The 13,744-nt window shown below is 41.5% G+C and overlaps 2 protein-coding genes across 5 annotated transcripts in view; both read right to left on the bottom strand.

The window, feature by feature from the left end:
* LOC110535852 (protein crumbs homolog 2) overlaps positions 1-2,132 on the bottom strand; it is a 30,665-nt gene extending 28,533 nt beyond the window's left edge. For both annotated transcript variants that reach the window (XM_021621181.2, XM_021621183.2), the window contains exon 1: positions 1,873-2,132. The gene's annotated coding sequence lies outside the window, so the exon portion shown is untranslated. The remainder of the gene's footprint in view (positions 1-1,872) is intronic.
* A 931-nt stretch (positions 2,133-3,063) lies between these two features.
* LOC110535856 (folylpolyglutamate synthase, mitochondrial) lies at positions 3,064-13,306 on the bottom strand. Of its 3 annotated transcripts, XM_021621198.2 has the most exons (16): positions 13,158-13,306; positions 12,357-12,397; positions 11,978-12,109; positions 10,097-10,150; positions 9,892-9,956; positions 9,356-9,470; positions 6,102-6,179; positions 5,930-5,991; positions 5,719-5,821; positions 5,518-5,595; positions 5,262-5,409; positions 5,045-5,128; positions 4,765-4,915; positions 4,406-4,481; positions 4,171-4,237; positions 3,064-3,930 (listed from the first exon to the last, which is right to left on the bottom strand). In XM_021621198.2, exons 3-16 carry the CDS (start codon positions 12,008-12,010, stop codon positions 3,548-3,550), a joined length of 1,497 nt encoding a protein of 498 aa, XP_021476873.2. In that variant the 5' UTR covers positions 12,011-12,109; positions 12,357-12,397; positions 13,158-13,306; the 3' UTR covers positions 3,064-3,547. The 3 variants fall into 3 exon arrangements, with proteins under 3 accessions (XP_021476873.2, XP_021476871.2, XP_021476872.2); XM_021621196.2 differs by lacking the exon at positions 12,357-12,397; XM_021621197.2 differs by lacking the exons at positions 12,357-12,397; positions 13,158-13,306 and adding an exon at positions 12,795-13,105.
* Between the last annotated feature and the right edge of the window lie 438 nt (positions 13,307-13,744).

Below are 13,744 nucleotides of genomic sequence, written 5' to 3'. Positions count from 1 at the left end.
TAGTCAGGATTGAGGGAAAGATGAACGGAGCAAAGTACAGAGTGATCCTTGATGAAAACCTGCTCCAGAGCACTCAGGACCTCAAACTGGGGCAAAGGTTCACCTTCCAACAGGACAACGACCCTAAGCACACAGCCAAGACAAAGCAGGAGTGGCTTCGGGAAAAGTCTCTGAATGTTCTTGAGTGACCCAGCCAAAGCCTGCACTTGAACCTGAATCGAACATCTCTGGAGAGACCTAAAAATAGTTGTGCAGCCAGACAGAGCTTGAGGGGATCTGCGGAGAAGAATGGGAGAAACTCCCCAAATACAGGTGTGCCAAGCTTGTAGCGTCATACCTAAGAAGACTCGAGGCTGTAATAGCTGCCAAAGGTGCTTCAACAAAGTACTGAGTAAAGGTTCTGAATACTTATGTAAATGTGATATTTCAGTTGTTTATTGTTAATACATTTGCAAACATTTAAAAAATAAAAAATAAACGTTTTTTGCTTTGTCATTATGGGGTATTGCATGTAGAATGATGAGGGGGGAAAACGACTTCATCCATTTTAGAATAAGGCTGTAATGTAACAAAATGTGGAAAAAGTCAAGGGGTCTGAATACTTTCCGAGCACACTGTAGGTCCATTCTTGTTTATTTATTTTATTCCCCTCTACAATTGTTGTTTTCATTTGGAAACTCTGCATTATTCGAAAGAGCTTGTAAGCAAGCATTTCACAGTAAAGTCTACATGAGTTGTATTGGCGCATGTAACCAATTGCAATTTGATTTGTTGGAGACGCACTCTGAGCAAAACCTTAGTGAAGCTGCTGAACTTCAATTCAAGCCTGACCCTCAACTATTTGACAATGCCTTGTGACCCACAGCTCTACTGGGCTCACAGTTTTGACTAGCATTTTAAATGTGGGTAGAGCAGAGGACTGGAGGGCATTCAGACTCCATTGGACAGATAATCCACCAGTTACCTTTGTTGCCTCATATTCGTCTTAATGCGTCCACAGCACTGAATTAAAAAAAAAAATCTGCATTAAAACCAACTTTCCATTGTCTCCTAAGTCACTGCAGTAGTTGCAGTGCTGCCACCTCACAGAGTAATGAGCCTCTGATACAGTATAAGTGCAGCGTTGCAGTTCACTCACTGCCACTACCAGGGCTTTAGCCAAGGACCTGTCCTGGGAGTACCTGCTGTAATCGGATTCTAAGTAGTACAATCTTCTTAAACAGCAGCGGTGCTGCAGTATTCCATTGAAGGGGAAAAGGAGTCCTCTGTCAATTTGCTAGCACCAGATCGTATCCTCATCAAAACTTCAGAATTCGTCTGTTGCCTCTATATTCCTATTGACTAAATGTATTGTAATTTATGTTCAATGTAACAGCCTATTGGGCCATCTTTTTAGCTTCATTGTTTGTTTGGTGTAAATTATGTTTTGTTTCTTCGATGTGGTTGTCACAAAGGCTTTCAATCTACTGAAACTTTTAGTCCAGCTGCAATATCCAATGCACCTGAGAGTATGGCTACATCTCTGAGCTTAGCATAAAAATGTTTACTGATTCGTAGAACAGTTTCATTAAATGCCACCAGTCATGTGGTCCCTTTAACGTTGAAGCAGATTGTATGACCTGTCTCTGGTCATCTTGATGAGAGGCTAATAAGCAGGAGCGAGGCCCTGAACCCACACAAACGTCCCACTTTCAACCCCTTCTCTCCCAGACTTGGCCATCATGCTAACCCCCTCAGATGCTGAAGTAATGAAAGGATTCATCCAGGATAAGGGGATTTGAGCAAACTTCCTCTAATATTTTGAAGGTAATGCTAATGGCAAAATATTGCAGTCCATTTAGCTTTTAAGATTGTGTTTGTCTGTAAGCTTACCTAAGACATTACCGGGAATTCATTCACGGAGGTGGCATGCAGACAGAGACACACAGGCATGTTGTTCTGTTTCAGTGCAACTCTGGAAAAGGTCAGTGAATATGTGGAGGTCTGTATCTATGAACAGTCAATGCTAGGCTAGTTTACAAATTAACATTAAACAACCAATTAATATACAGTACCTGTCAAAAGATTGGACACATCTACTCATTCAAGGTTTTTTTTTTTTTTTTTTTACTATTTTCAACATTGTAGAACAACAGAAAATAGAAAAATACATCAAAACTATGAAATAACACATATGGAATCATGTAGTAACCAAAAAAGTGTTAAACTAATACATTTTATATTTGAGATGCTGGCAGCCCTAGAGTTACCAGCCTCAGAAATTGCAGCCCAAATAAATGCTTCTCAGAGTTCAAGTAACAGACAGATCTCAACAACAACTGTTCAGAGGAGACTGCGTGATTCAGGCCTTCATGGTCGTATTGCTGCAAAGAAAACACTATTAAAGGATACCAGTAAGAAGAGACTTGCTTGGGCCAAGAAACACGAGCAATGGACATTAGACTGGTGGAAATCTGTCCATTGATCTGATGAGTCCAAATTTGCATTTTTATGTTCTAACCGCTGTGTCTTTGTGAGACGCGTAGTAGAACGGATGATCTCCGCATGTGTGGTTCCCACCTTGAAGCATGGAGGAAGAGGTGTGATGATGTGGGGGTGCCTTGCTGGTGACACTGTCAGTGATTTATTTAGAATTCAAGGCACACTTAACCAGCATGGCTACCACGGCATTCTGCAGTGCTACGCAATCCCATCTGGTTTGCGCTTAGTGGGACTACCATTTGTTTTTCAACAGAACAATGATGCAACACACCTCCAGGCTGTGTAAGGGCTATTTGACCAAGGAGAGTGATGGTGCTGCATCAGATGACCTGACCACCACAATCGGCCGACCTTAACCCAAATGAGATGTTTTGGGATGAGTTGGACTGCAGAGTGAAGAAAAAGCAGCCAACAAGTGCTCAGTATATGTGGGAACTCCTTCAAGACTGTTGGAAAAGCATTCCTCATGAAGCTGGTTCAGAGAATGCCAAGAGTGTGCAAAGCTGTCAACAAGGCAAAGGGTGGCTACTTTGAAGAATCCAAAATATATTTTGATTTGCTTAATGCTTTTTTGGTTACTACATAACTCTATATCTGTTCTTTCATTGTTTTGATGGCTTCACTATTATGTAGAAAATAGTAAAAATAAAGAAAAACCCTTGAATGAGAAGGTGTCCAAACGTTTGACTGGTACTGTTAAAGTATTCATTCACAACTATGTACAAATTCATACATGCTTTGATTTTCATTATGTACATTGGTCAAAGCGATAATTCAAAGAGTAAATACAATTCAAAACCATTGTAATTCAATCACCCTGAGAAAATCATTCAACTTGACCTGCTGACACAGTACAGCACAGCTTCGTAGTATGAAAGCCCAGGGATCCTGCACTGAGGACAGAGCAAATTGAGTGCACCACACTGGACAAGAAGCACACATCTATTCAAGAAGACCCTAAGCTGTAAACACCTAAAATATAATACCTGTCAAACATTGAGCGTATCTCAATGTCCTACAAAATTCCAAGCCAGACTGATGGGCCAATTGTTGGGCCAATAGTTAATTAGGAGGCTAGCGAGGGGTCCAGGTATTTCAGCACCCCTCCTACTAGGTGTAGACTACCTGTAACCAGGACAGAGACCTGGGCTGCCTCTCTCAATGGTTCTGCTTTTGCTGTGACACTGGGCTGTGCTGGAAGATAGGGGCTCCCTGCAGTAGCCAGCACAGCGTCCCTTCCCTGGCTGATCCACTGGAGGGCGCTGAGGATGCAAGGGAAGACCATGGTGTGGGTCCTGGTCTTGGCCAGCAAGGGGAGCCTGTCCTTTATCAGCAGCTCAGACTCAGACCCCTGCTTAGTCTCTGTCCCGCTCAGGCTCTGCCAGCTGATCTGGTTGTCAAGGCAACGGGTCAGCATGTTCTCCACAGACACACTGAAATTCTGCTGATCTGAAAAAGAGCAGAGCAAGCAAAGAAAGTGAAGGACTGCACACACACCTCTCATACATTTCTCACAGCTGGACAATGAATGTGGTAGCATTTTTTTTACACAGCCAAAAAAAGGTTGAATATTTTTCCTAACTTATGTATGTTATATATGTTTCATATTCTTTGTGGCAATTATGTACCAGAAAATTGCAATTTCTTTGCAGCTGTCTGTTAAAACCCCAAACATAGAAGTAAACTCACCTGCATTGTTTTCTGTAATAGTTTCAGTGATGTTGGGACAAAACACAGCAAAATCAAACTGGCATGGCTGCAGGGACAACAAAGGGAGACGATGTTAGACATTTATTCTATTTCAGGGTTTGATCTGTTTGTGCTTCTTTAGGTGCTGTACAAAAGTTACATTCCGGCCAGAGCTACAGAATAGAGCAGCAGACAGCAGTATCTGTGTATCTGATCCCAGACCTGTAGTACTCACCTCTAGGAGTTTGAGCATGGCAGCAGAGTCCCTCTCTCCTGTGGTGTTGAACAGCAGTACTCGGATCACAGGGCCCCTGTCACACACACACAGTGAGTAGGCCTACTCAGAGATGCTGTCTATCAAAGAATGACATAGTCAAATCTGACCGTGAAATGAATGGACGGTAAATTTGACACAAAATGTAGTATCGAATCTATATGAGTGTCAAATCTCACATAAATTCTGAGATGGTGTGTGCTGATGTTTGCGTGCATGCTACTATTTCTCACAGTCATATAGGCCTACAGTTTTCTACAATCATATGACCAACTAAGGCCCCTGTCTGTGGGCCCCCTAGAGGCCAGGCAAAGACTAACCTGTTGCTACTCTCTTCCTGCTGGATCTCCTGGCTGAACCAGTGTACACAGGCCTGCATGCTGCCCGTGGTGTGGGCTCCGTCCAGGTAGTAGGTGACAGGACCATGCCTCAGAGTCTGAGTTCTTCCAGGCCACTCTGTCGCCTCCAAGCCTGGAGACAGAGGGAGGGAGATGAGTGGAGAAGTAAGGGAAGGGTGAGACAGATCCTTTTTCATGTTGTGCTTTCAGGCACAGGTGTTTAATTATCTGGATGTTTCATGGGTGAGAGTATGCTACCAACCTTTGACCATGATGGGGCTGGGCTTAAAGGCCTTTGCCTGGGAGACCAGCCTGTTCTCCACTATCGGGGCAGCAAGCTGATCATCTGAAAGTCAGTAGAGTCCCACAGTAACTTACTGAACCTCATCACGATTGGAACGTGTACTGTTATCTTGAGCAATATCTTCCTATACTAGCTAGAATAACATTGTCCTTCTGTGTGACACACACATACACACCAGACTGTCTGTAGCGCTGTAGCCAGGTCTTGCTGAGCTGCAGGGCGAGTGATGCGTTGTAGCGCTGCTGTTGTCCAGCCAGGCCCAGACTCAGAGGGCCAGCCGCAGACTCATACTGCTCCAGATCTGGACAAACCCACAGAGGACACTACACAACATAGGGGGTCAGAAAAAGCATCTGTAATATGAGCACGTTCAAACAAACACATAGCAAATCCATCCACATTCAGGAGGAGAAAAGGCCCCAGTCACTCACCCCTATCTCTTTGGCTCTGTCCTGTAGAACAGTCATGGGCCTATCTAGCTGCTTGACAGTGAACACGGGCACCCCTGGCTGGGGAGGAATAATACTTTATTCAACTACATTCACCCCCTTCAGACAGGCTATAGATAGTACATACTGTACACAGTGCATATAGTAGGTTGACCTCACCAACACAACATGCATTACTCTCACCTTAAATATGCCTGCTTTCTGCCAGGCGATCTCCTCTATGGTGTTTCCTAGTATACTTGTATGATCAATTCCTAAGGAGGATATCCCACAAACCCACGGCTTCCTGTACGTCAAATGTCAGAAAGGGAAAGAAGTGATAACAGATTCTGTAACTAATCAATCGTATGTTTGACTTTGATAGTACATCCTCTATGATATGCAGCAAAATTACCTGATGATGTTCGTACAGTCATAGGCCCCTCCAATCCCAACCTCAATAACAGCTAAATCAACCTGTTGTATGAAGAGATACTGCTCAGAATGGTTTACAATGTTCATCCTTGATTTGGTTATTAGTACATGTGTAAACAAACTGTACATGTGACAGGGTATGTGAATGTTACCCTCTCCTGTAGGAAGACATGGAACGCCAGGATGGTGAGGAAGCGGAAATAGGCCGGCATATTAACTCCATGGGAGTCCTGAGGATCAGTGCAGTGACACAGTCATAACAGGGAAAGGTCAGAGTTTCTTTGAGGCTGGTGGGCTACATCAGGGTTCATTCTTCAACACTACACTCTCAGAAAGAAAGGGTATGGTTAGGGTACATTATTGTTCCCTGGGGTACAAAAATATCAAAATACACATAAAGTACCTTCAGAGGTGCACATACAGTATGTACGTGTACGTGCGAATAATCTAGTATAATGGTACATTTTTGTACCCAATATTTTGAATATGGAAGTGTTGTACCAGAGGTGTTGTACCAGAAGTGTTGTACCAGAAGAGTTGTAACAGAAGTGTTGTACCAGAAGTGTTGTACCAGAGCTGTTGTACCAGAGCTGTTGTACCAGAGGTGATGTACCAGAAGTGTTGCACCAGAAGTGTTGCACCAGAAGTGTTGAACCAGAAGTGTTGAACCAGAAGTGTTGTACCAGAAGTGTTGTACCAGAAGTGTTGTACCAGAGGTGTTGTACCAGAGGTGTTGTACCAGAAGTGTTGAACCAGAAGTGTTGTACCAGAAGTGTTGTACCAGAAGTGTTGTACCAGAAGTGTTGTACCAGAAGTGTTGTACCAGAAGTGTTGTACCAGAGGTGTTGAACCAGAAGTGTTGTACCAGAAGTGTTGTACCAGAAGTGTAGTACCAGAAGTGTTGTACCAGAGGTGTTGAACCAGCTTAAGCCGTCCAAAGAGATTGATCGGGATCTTAAGCGCTTACAAATTCATAACAAATTGTACAAATTGACGTTTGTAACAGATCATACTAATTGCAGGAAACATATATACAGTACATACATAGAAATAAACAATTACATTAATAATTGATTAATTGATATTTGACCATTAATTTCTGCAAAACGTGCAGTGTTGATGGAGTTGTTGTCGCTTGCTAATGTTAGCCAACTAGTTATCTTATTCAATCCCCAAACACCATGCTAGATCCGAGTGGGCCAGTTCGTTTTGCATGGCCCGGTACACTTAGATAGCTGGCTATCTTATTTGATAATCTACTAGCAACATAAAATTACGCATCTCTTTGGGCACTTTAGTACCTACTACTTACACGATTCGCCTCCATCACCAAAGCCACCAACAGGCTGTTCCTTTCTTGACGTCAAAGCCGCAATGTCTTGTTGGTTTATGAGGTTTTTTGTTGAATGCCGAATTTGGCCCGCGGTTGGTTTTATTTGGCCCCCAAAGTTTTCAGATAATTTTTTTATATTTTATTATTGTTATTATTGTTAGATATAATAGACTGTAAAAACACCAGGAAATCAGCTCCAAGTGATTTTAATTTAATAAATCTGTTCCCAAGTAATCCCAAGCAAAGGAGAGAGACACATGATCGTATACAAATGTATGAAAGGTTTGGAATTATTAGGTTTTAGTCAAACATTATACAGTATTTGTTTGGGCTTCTTGCAGTCAATATATTTATAATTATTATTTATTATTTTAGTCATTTTGTAGACACACTTATCCAGAGCGACTTACATGAGAAATTAGGATTCAAATATTGTATTTTCAGCTGTTTGAATCTGGTATGCAAAACAGAAAGTAAAAGACGCAACAAAAAAACGTAAGAACCAAAGCATAGAAATAGCGCACATAGAAAAAATCTAGACCTGCTTTCAATGAGAATGACAGATCTATAACACACATTTATATGTGAATTTGGTTGAGTCGCCCAAAAAGTTAAACATTGCAGCTTTAAAAGGAACAAACGGCTTTGTCACTGCGGTGGTACCCTAAAACGGCAAATTTGTCTATTTTAAAGGTACAAACTGCAAGGGTACACTTATGTGCAGCTGAAGTTGGAAGTTTACATACACTTAGGTTGGAGAATTAAAACTTGTTTTTCAACCACTCCACAAATTTCTTGTTAACAAACTATAGTTTTGGCAAGTCGGCTACTTTGTGCATGGTATAATTTACATAATTTGTGTCAATTGGAGGTATACCTGTGGATGTATTTCAAGGCCTACCTTCAAACTCAGTGCCTCTTTGCTTGACATCATGGGAAAATCAAAAGAAATCAGCCAAGACCTCAGAAAAAAATTGTAGACCTCCACAAGTCTGATTCATCCTTGGGAGCAATTTCCAAACACCTGAAGGTACCACGTTCATCTGTACAATAAATTGTACGCAAGTATAAACACCATGGGACCACGCAGACGTCATACCGCTCAGGAAGGAGATGCATTCTGTCTCCTAGAGATGAACGTACTTTGGTGCGAAAAGTGCAAATCAATCCCAGAACAACAGCAAAGGTCCTTGTGAAGATGCTGGAGGAAACAGGTACAAAATTATCTATATCCACAGTAAAATGAGTCCTATATCGATATAACCTGAAAGGCCGCTCAACAAGGAAGAAGCCACTGCTCCAAAACCGCCATAAAAAAAGCCAGTCTACGGTTTGCAACTGCACATGGGGACAAAGGTCGTAATTTTTGGAGAAATGTCCTCTGGTCTGATGAAACAAAAATAGAACTGTTTGGCCATAATGACCATCGTTGTGTTTGGAGGAAAAAGGAGGAGGCTTGCAAGCCGAAGAACACCATCCCAACCGTGAAGCAGGGGGTGGCAGCATCATGTTGTGGGGGTAAAATAGAACATTTGTGGGCATAACTGAAAAAGTCTGTGCGAGCAAGGAGGCCTACAAACCTGACTCAGTTACACCAGCACTGTCAGGAGGAATGGGCCAAAATTCACCCAACTTATTGTGGGAAGCTTGTGGAAGGCTAATCGAAACATTTGACCCAAGTTATACAATGTAAAGGCAATGCTACCAAATACTAATTGAGTGTATGTAAACTTCTGACCCACTGGGAATGTGATGAAAGAAATAAAAGCTGAAATAAATAATTCTCTCTACTATTATTGTGACATTTCACATTCTTCAAATAAAGTGGTGATCCTAACTGACTTAATACAGGGATTTTTTTTACTAGGATTAAATGTCAGGAATTGTGAAAAATGAGTTTAAATGTACTTAGCTAAGGTGTATGTAAACTTCCGACTTCATCTCTACCTACTGTATAACTAATGTTACAATGGATGCACCTTACAGGATACAGCTACAGTGACAAGTGTTTGTACCCATTTAAGTACAATTTGTTACCTTTTATCTGAGAGTCTATATGAAGACATACTGTACCTTTGTAGCATCTAACTGGGTAAAGACCTCCCAGAAGTATTTGGTGAAGAGCTCTTTGCTGATTGGTTGTCCATTGATGCGTATTCTCTCTCTGACCTGTACCAGGTGTGGTGAGCTGTAAGGAACAGATGACATTCATAATGTTCACAGTAGGAGTGCCACCACATCTCTGACTGTATGTTAGGTGACATAATATTGTGTGTGTGTGATAAGAATGTTCACATAGCATTGTACAAGCAAGCCAACAGGTCATATTTTAGCCATATTTTCCCAAATGGTACAGTTAAGCTTTCTTCATAATTTGAGCACTTCAAAGCAGGCACACTTGTAACAACACAGGTTAATAATTAATTGGGCAAAGACCTAACAAGTCAAAGTTCAGTATAGGGATACCAGTGCTTCTCCATGCGCAAAAACCCTGAGACTGAACTTCCCGATGCAACAGGTAAAAAAAAACTACAAACGAAACATAAGCTTGAACGCACATACTGAGGGAGAACACACCAACACCTGTCTTCTTCAGTTATATACTATACCTGTAAAACCCAGTCCGAAAGCCATAGTCCCTGAGGATTCTCTCAGTAAAGGCACATGTTGATCCCTGAAAGAGCAGAAAGAGAGAGTAAGCAAGTCTTACATTACTTCTATTGTATTTCATGTATTATTGTACTTCATACACATGTCAAAATACTATTTTAGAAAAGCCTTGTCATTTTGTCACACAAAAAATACCATGTTTACCTTGCCCTTGGTGCCTGTCACATGGATTATATTGAGGTGGTCCAGCTTGTCTACCTAAAACAACATCCAGCCGTGGAGTAGTGAGAGCGGCCCCTATGTCTCATAAGTCAACGGGCCAAGAGAGGCAGTCAACAGATCAAGTAACAGGAGTCGCCAGTGAGGGAATAGAGATTAGCATGTAATGATGCTCAGAATATATAAATATATATACAGTGCCTTGCGAAAGTATTCGGCCCCCTTGAACTTTGCCACATTTCAGGCTTCAAACATAAAGATATAAAACTGTATTTTTTTGTGAAGAATCAACAACAAGTGGGACACAATCATGAAGTGGAACGACATTTATTGGATATTTCAAACTTTTTTAATAAATCAAAAACTGAAAAATTGGGCAAAATTATTTAGCCCCTTTACTTTCAGTGCAGCAAACTCTCTCCTGAAGTTCAGTGAGGATCTCTGAATGATCCAATGTTGACCTAAATAACTAATGATGATAAATACAATCCACCTGTGTGAAATCAAGTCTCCGTATAAATGCACCTGCACTGTGATAGTCTCAGAGGTCCGTTAAAAGCGCAGAGAGCATCATGAAGAACAAGGAACACACCAGGCAGGTCCGAGATACTGTTGTGAAGAAGTTTAAAGCCGGATTTGGATACAAAAAGATTTCCCAAGCTTTAAATATCCCAAGGAGCACTGTGCAAGCGATAATATTGAAATGGAAGGAGTATCAGACCACTGCAAATCTACCAAGACCTGGCCGTCCCTCTAAACTTTCAGCTCATACAAGGAGAAGACTGATCAGAGATGCAGCCAAGAGGCCCATGATCACTCTGGATGAACTGCAGAGATCTACAGCTGAGGTGGGAGACTCTGTCCATAGGACAACAATCAGTCGTATATTGCACAAATCTGGCCTTTATGGAAGAGTGGCAAGAAGAAAGCCATTTCTTAAAGATATCCATAAAAAGTGTTGTTTAAAGTTTGCCACAAGCCACCTGGGAGACACACCAAACATGTGGAAGAAGGTGCTCTGGTCAGATGAAACCAAAATTGAACGTTTTGGCAACAATGCAAAACGTTATGTTTGGCGTAAAAGCAACACAGCTGAACACACCATCCCCACTGTCAAACATGGTGGTGGCAGCATCATGGTTTGGGCCTGCTTTTCTTCAGCAGGGACAGGGAAGATGGTTAAAATTGATGGGAAGATGGATGGAGCCAAATACAGGACCATTCTGGAAGAAAACCTGATGGAGTCTGCAAAAGACCTGAGACTGGGACAGAGATTTGACAAGACAATGATCCAAAACATAAAGCAAAATCTACAATGGAATGGTTCAAAAATAAACATATCCAGGTGTTAGAATGGCCAAGTCAAAGTCCAGACCTGAATCCAATCGAGAATCTGTGGAAAGAACTGAAAACTGCTGTTCACAAATGCTCTCCATCCAACCTCACTGAGCTCGAGCTGTTTTGCAAGGAGGAATGGGAAAAAATTCTCTCGATGTGCAAAACTGATAGAGACATACCCCAAGCGACTTACAGCTGTAATCGCAGCAAAAGGTGGCGCTACAAAGTATTAACTTAAGGGGGCTGAATAATTTTGCACGCCCAATTTTTCAGTTTTTGATTTGTTAAAAAAGTTTGAAATATCGAATAAATGTCGTTCCACTTCATGATTGTGTCCCACTTGTTGTTGATTCTTCACAAAAAAATACAGTTTTATATCTTTATGTTTGAAGCCTGAAATGTGGCAAAAGGTCGCAAAGTTCAAGGGGGCCGAATACTGTCGCAAGGCACTGTATATATATTTGAGAGTGTGCAGATTGTGTGATGGCAGTCTAGATACTGGTTTCAGTGTGTCTGTTGGTCACTCACTGTGAGGCCTGTACGACGGAGGAAGCCCCGCATGGCCTGGAGCTGTAGCTCAGGTAGCTCACTCTGCTCCCTCCGCACCTGATCCAACACACTCACATTGGTCTGCAAGGTGTTCAGAGCACACACTGCTTCCTGCACGCACACACGCACACACGTTTGTTTTACTATCCTTGTGGGGACACAAAAATGTATTCCAATTCAAAATCCTATTTTCCCAAATTCTTAAATCTAAACCTTAACCCTTAACCCATAATCCTTAACCTAACCTAAGCCTAACCTTAATCCTAAACCCAACCTTAATCCGAAACCCCAACCCTAAACCTAACCCATAAGCCTAAAATAGCCTTTTTCCTTGTGGGGACTGGTGAAATGCCCCCACTTGTCTGAAAGTTCCTTGCTTTACTATCCTTGTGAGGACTCCTGGTCCACACAAGGATAATAAACCAAACCACACACACATGCATCCACAAACACACACACCAATAAGTACATATGGTTATGTGATAACATATTCATAAGATTTGAAAGAAATTACAAAGAAAGGAGTGATCTATCAGTTAATGACAGAATGTCTCACAACATGTGTTCGAATGCAGCAGCTATGGAACTGTAGCAACCAATCAGAACCAGATACAACTGGCATGCAGTGAACGTCAACAATCTATTCACAGTGTACAATAATTGACTGAACTGGCAACTAAAAAGTGACCGATTTGAATCAATAATCAATTGTCTACTACTAAAATCTGTTACCTTTCACACATTATCTGACAATAAATCTGTCGGATATTTTTTTCACAAAATATAGAATACGCACATAAAAACCTTTAGTTCTCCTCAAGACGACAGATATTTCCATGGTGTTATGTCAGCAGCTGTATAATAAGGCTATCTGCTACATCAAATCCCAGTAGAAGCTGAACTTGAAGCCAAGAAGTAGACGACTGCTATAGTCCCTGCAACATTGTGAGTGTAACTGGCATGCCACTTTGGCCCGAGACATCAATACTGGAGTGGAGTGGAGTGGCCAGGTTCTCAACTTTTTCAGCATGCAGCGTGCCAATTGTTGGCATACGATTTGCAGCCTCGTAAAGTGTGATGTCAAAAGGGCTTACAGAAAGCGCGCCTTCAGTCACCCAGGCTATATTGTAGAAAAGTAAGTAAAATACAATCCACGTACCTCATAATCCATTATGAAAAGCCCAGTAGATGAGGTTGAGAAGTGTAGTCCTGCCTGGTCCTTAGTGTGCAGTAAGAATGACAGTGTGACCAGAGAGTAGCGAACCATGACAGACTTGATTAGGAAACTTGCAGTCAGCAGCAGCACGAGGCATTATGCAATGGTGTGGTAGTCTCTGCCAAGTCAATTATTGGTGAATTTATTGATAGTTTTTTTTAGTAAGGTGATGATTAACCCACAAAGCTTGATAGAACTAAGTATTCAAACACACCAGGTTGACCATCATATTTGAGGTTTGAATTACTATTTTCTTTTCATGACAACCAGCGCTACAAGTAGAATACGAAACAATTTGACATAAATATTTGTCTTCATGAGTTGTATTGGCAAATGCCAATAATAAAATGAAGTCAGCCAAAGCAAAAACCGGATTTGTTTTTATTTACAGTGAGCTCCAAAAGAATTGGGACAGTGACACATGTTTGGTTGTTTTGGCTCTGTACTCCAGGACTTTGAAATTATACATCGACTATGAGGTTAAAGTACAGACTGTGATATTTAATTGAATGGTATTTTTTATCCATATC

Source organism: Oncorhynchus mykiss, chromosome 11 (genome assembly GCF_013265735.2).
Source record: "Oncorhynchus mykiss isolate Arlee chromosome 11, USDA_OmykA_1.1, whole genome shotgun sequence".
Classification (NCBI taxonomy): Eukaryota; Metazoa; Chordata; class Actinopteri; order Salmoniformes; family Salmonidae; genus Oncorhynchus; species Oncorhynchus mykiss.
This window is presented reverse-complemented; position numbering and strand designations above follow the sequence as displayed.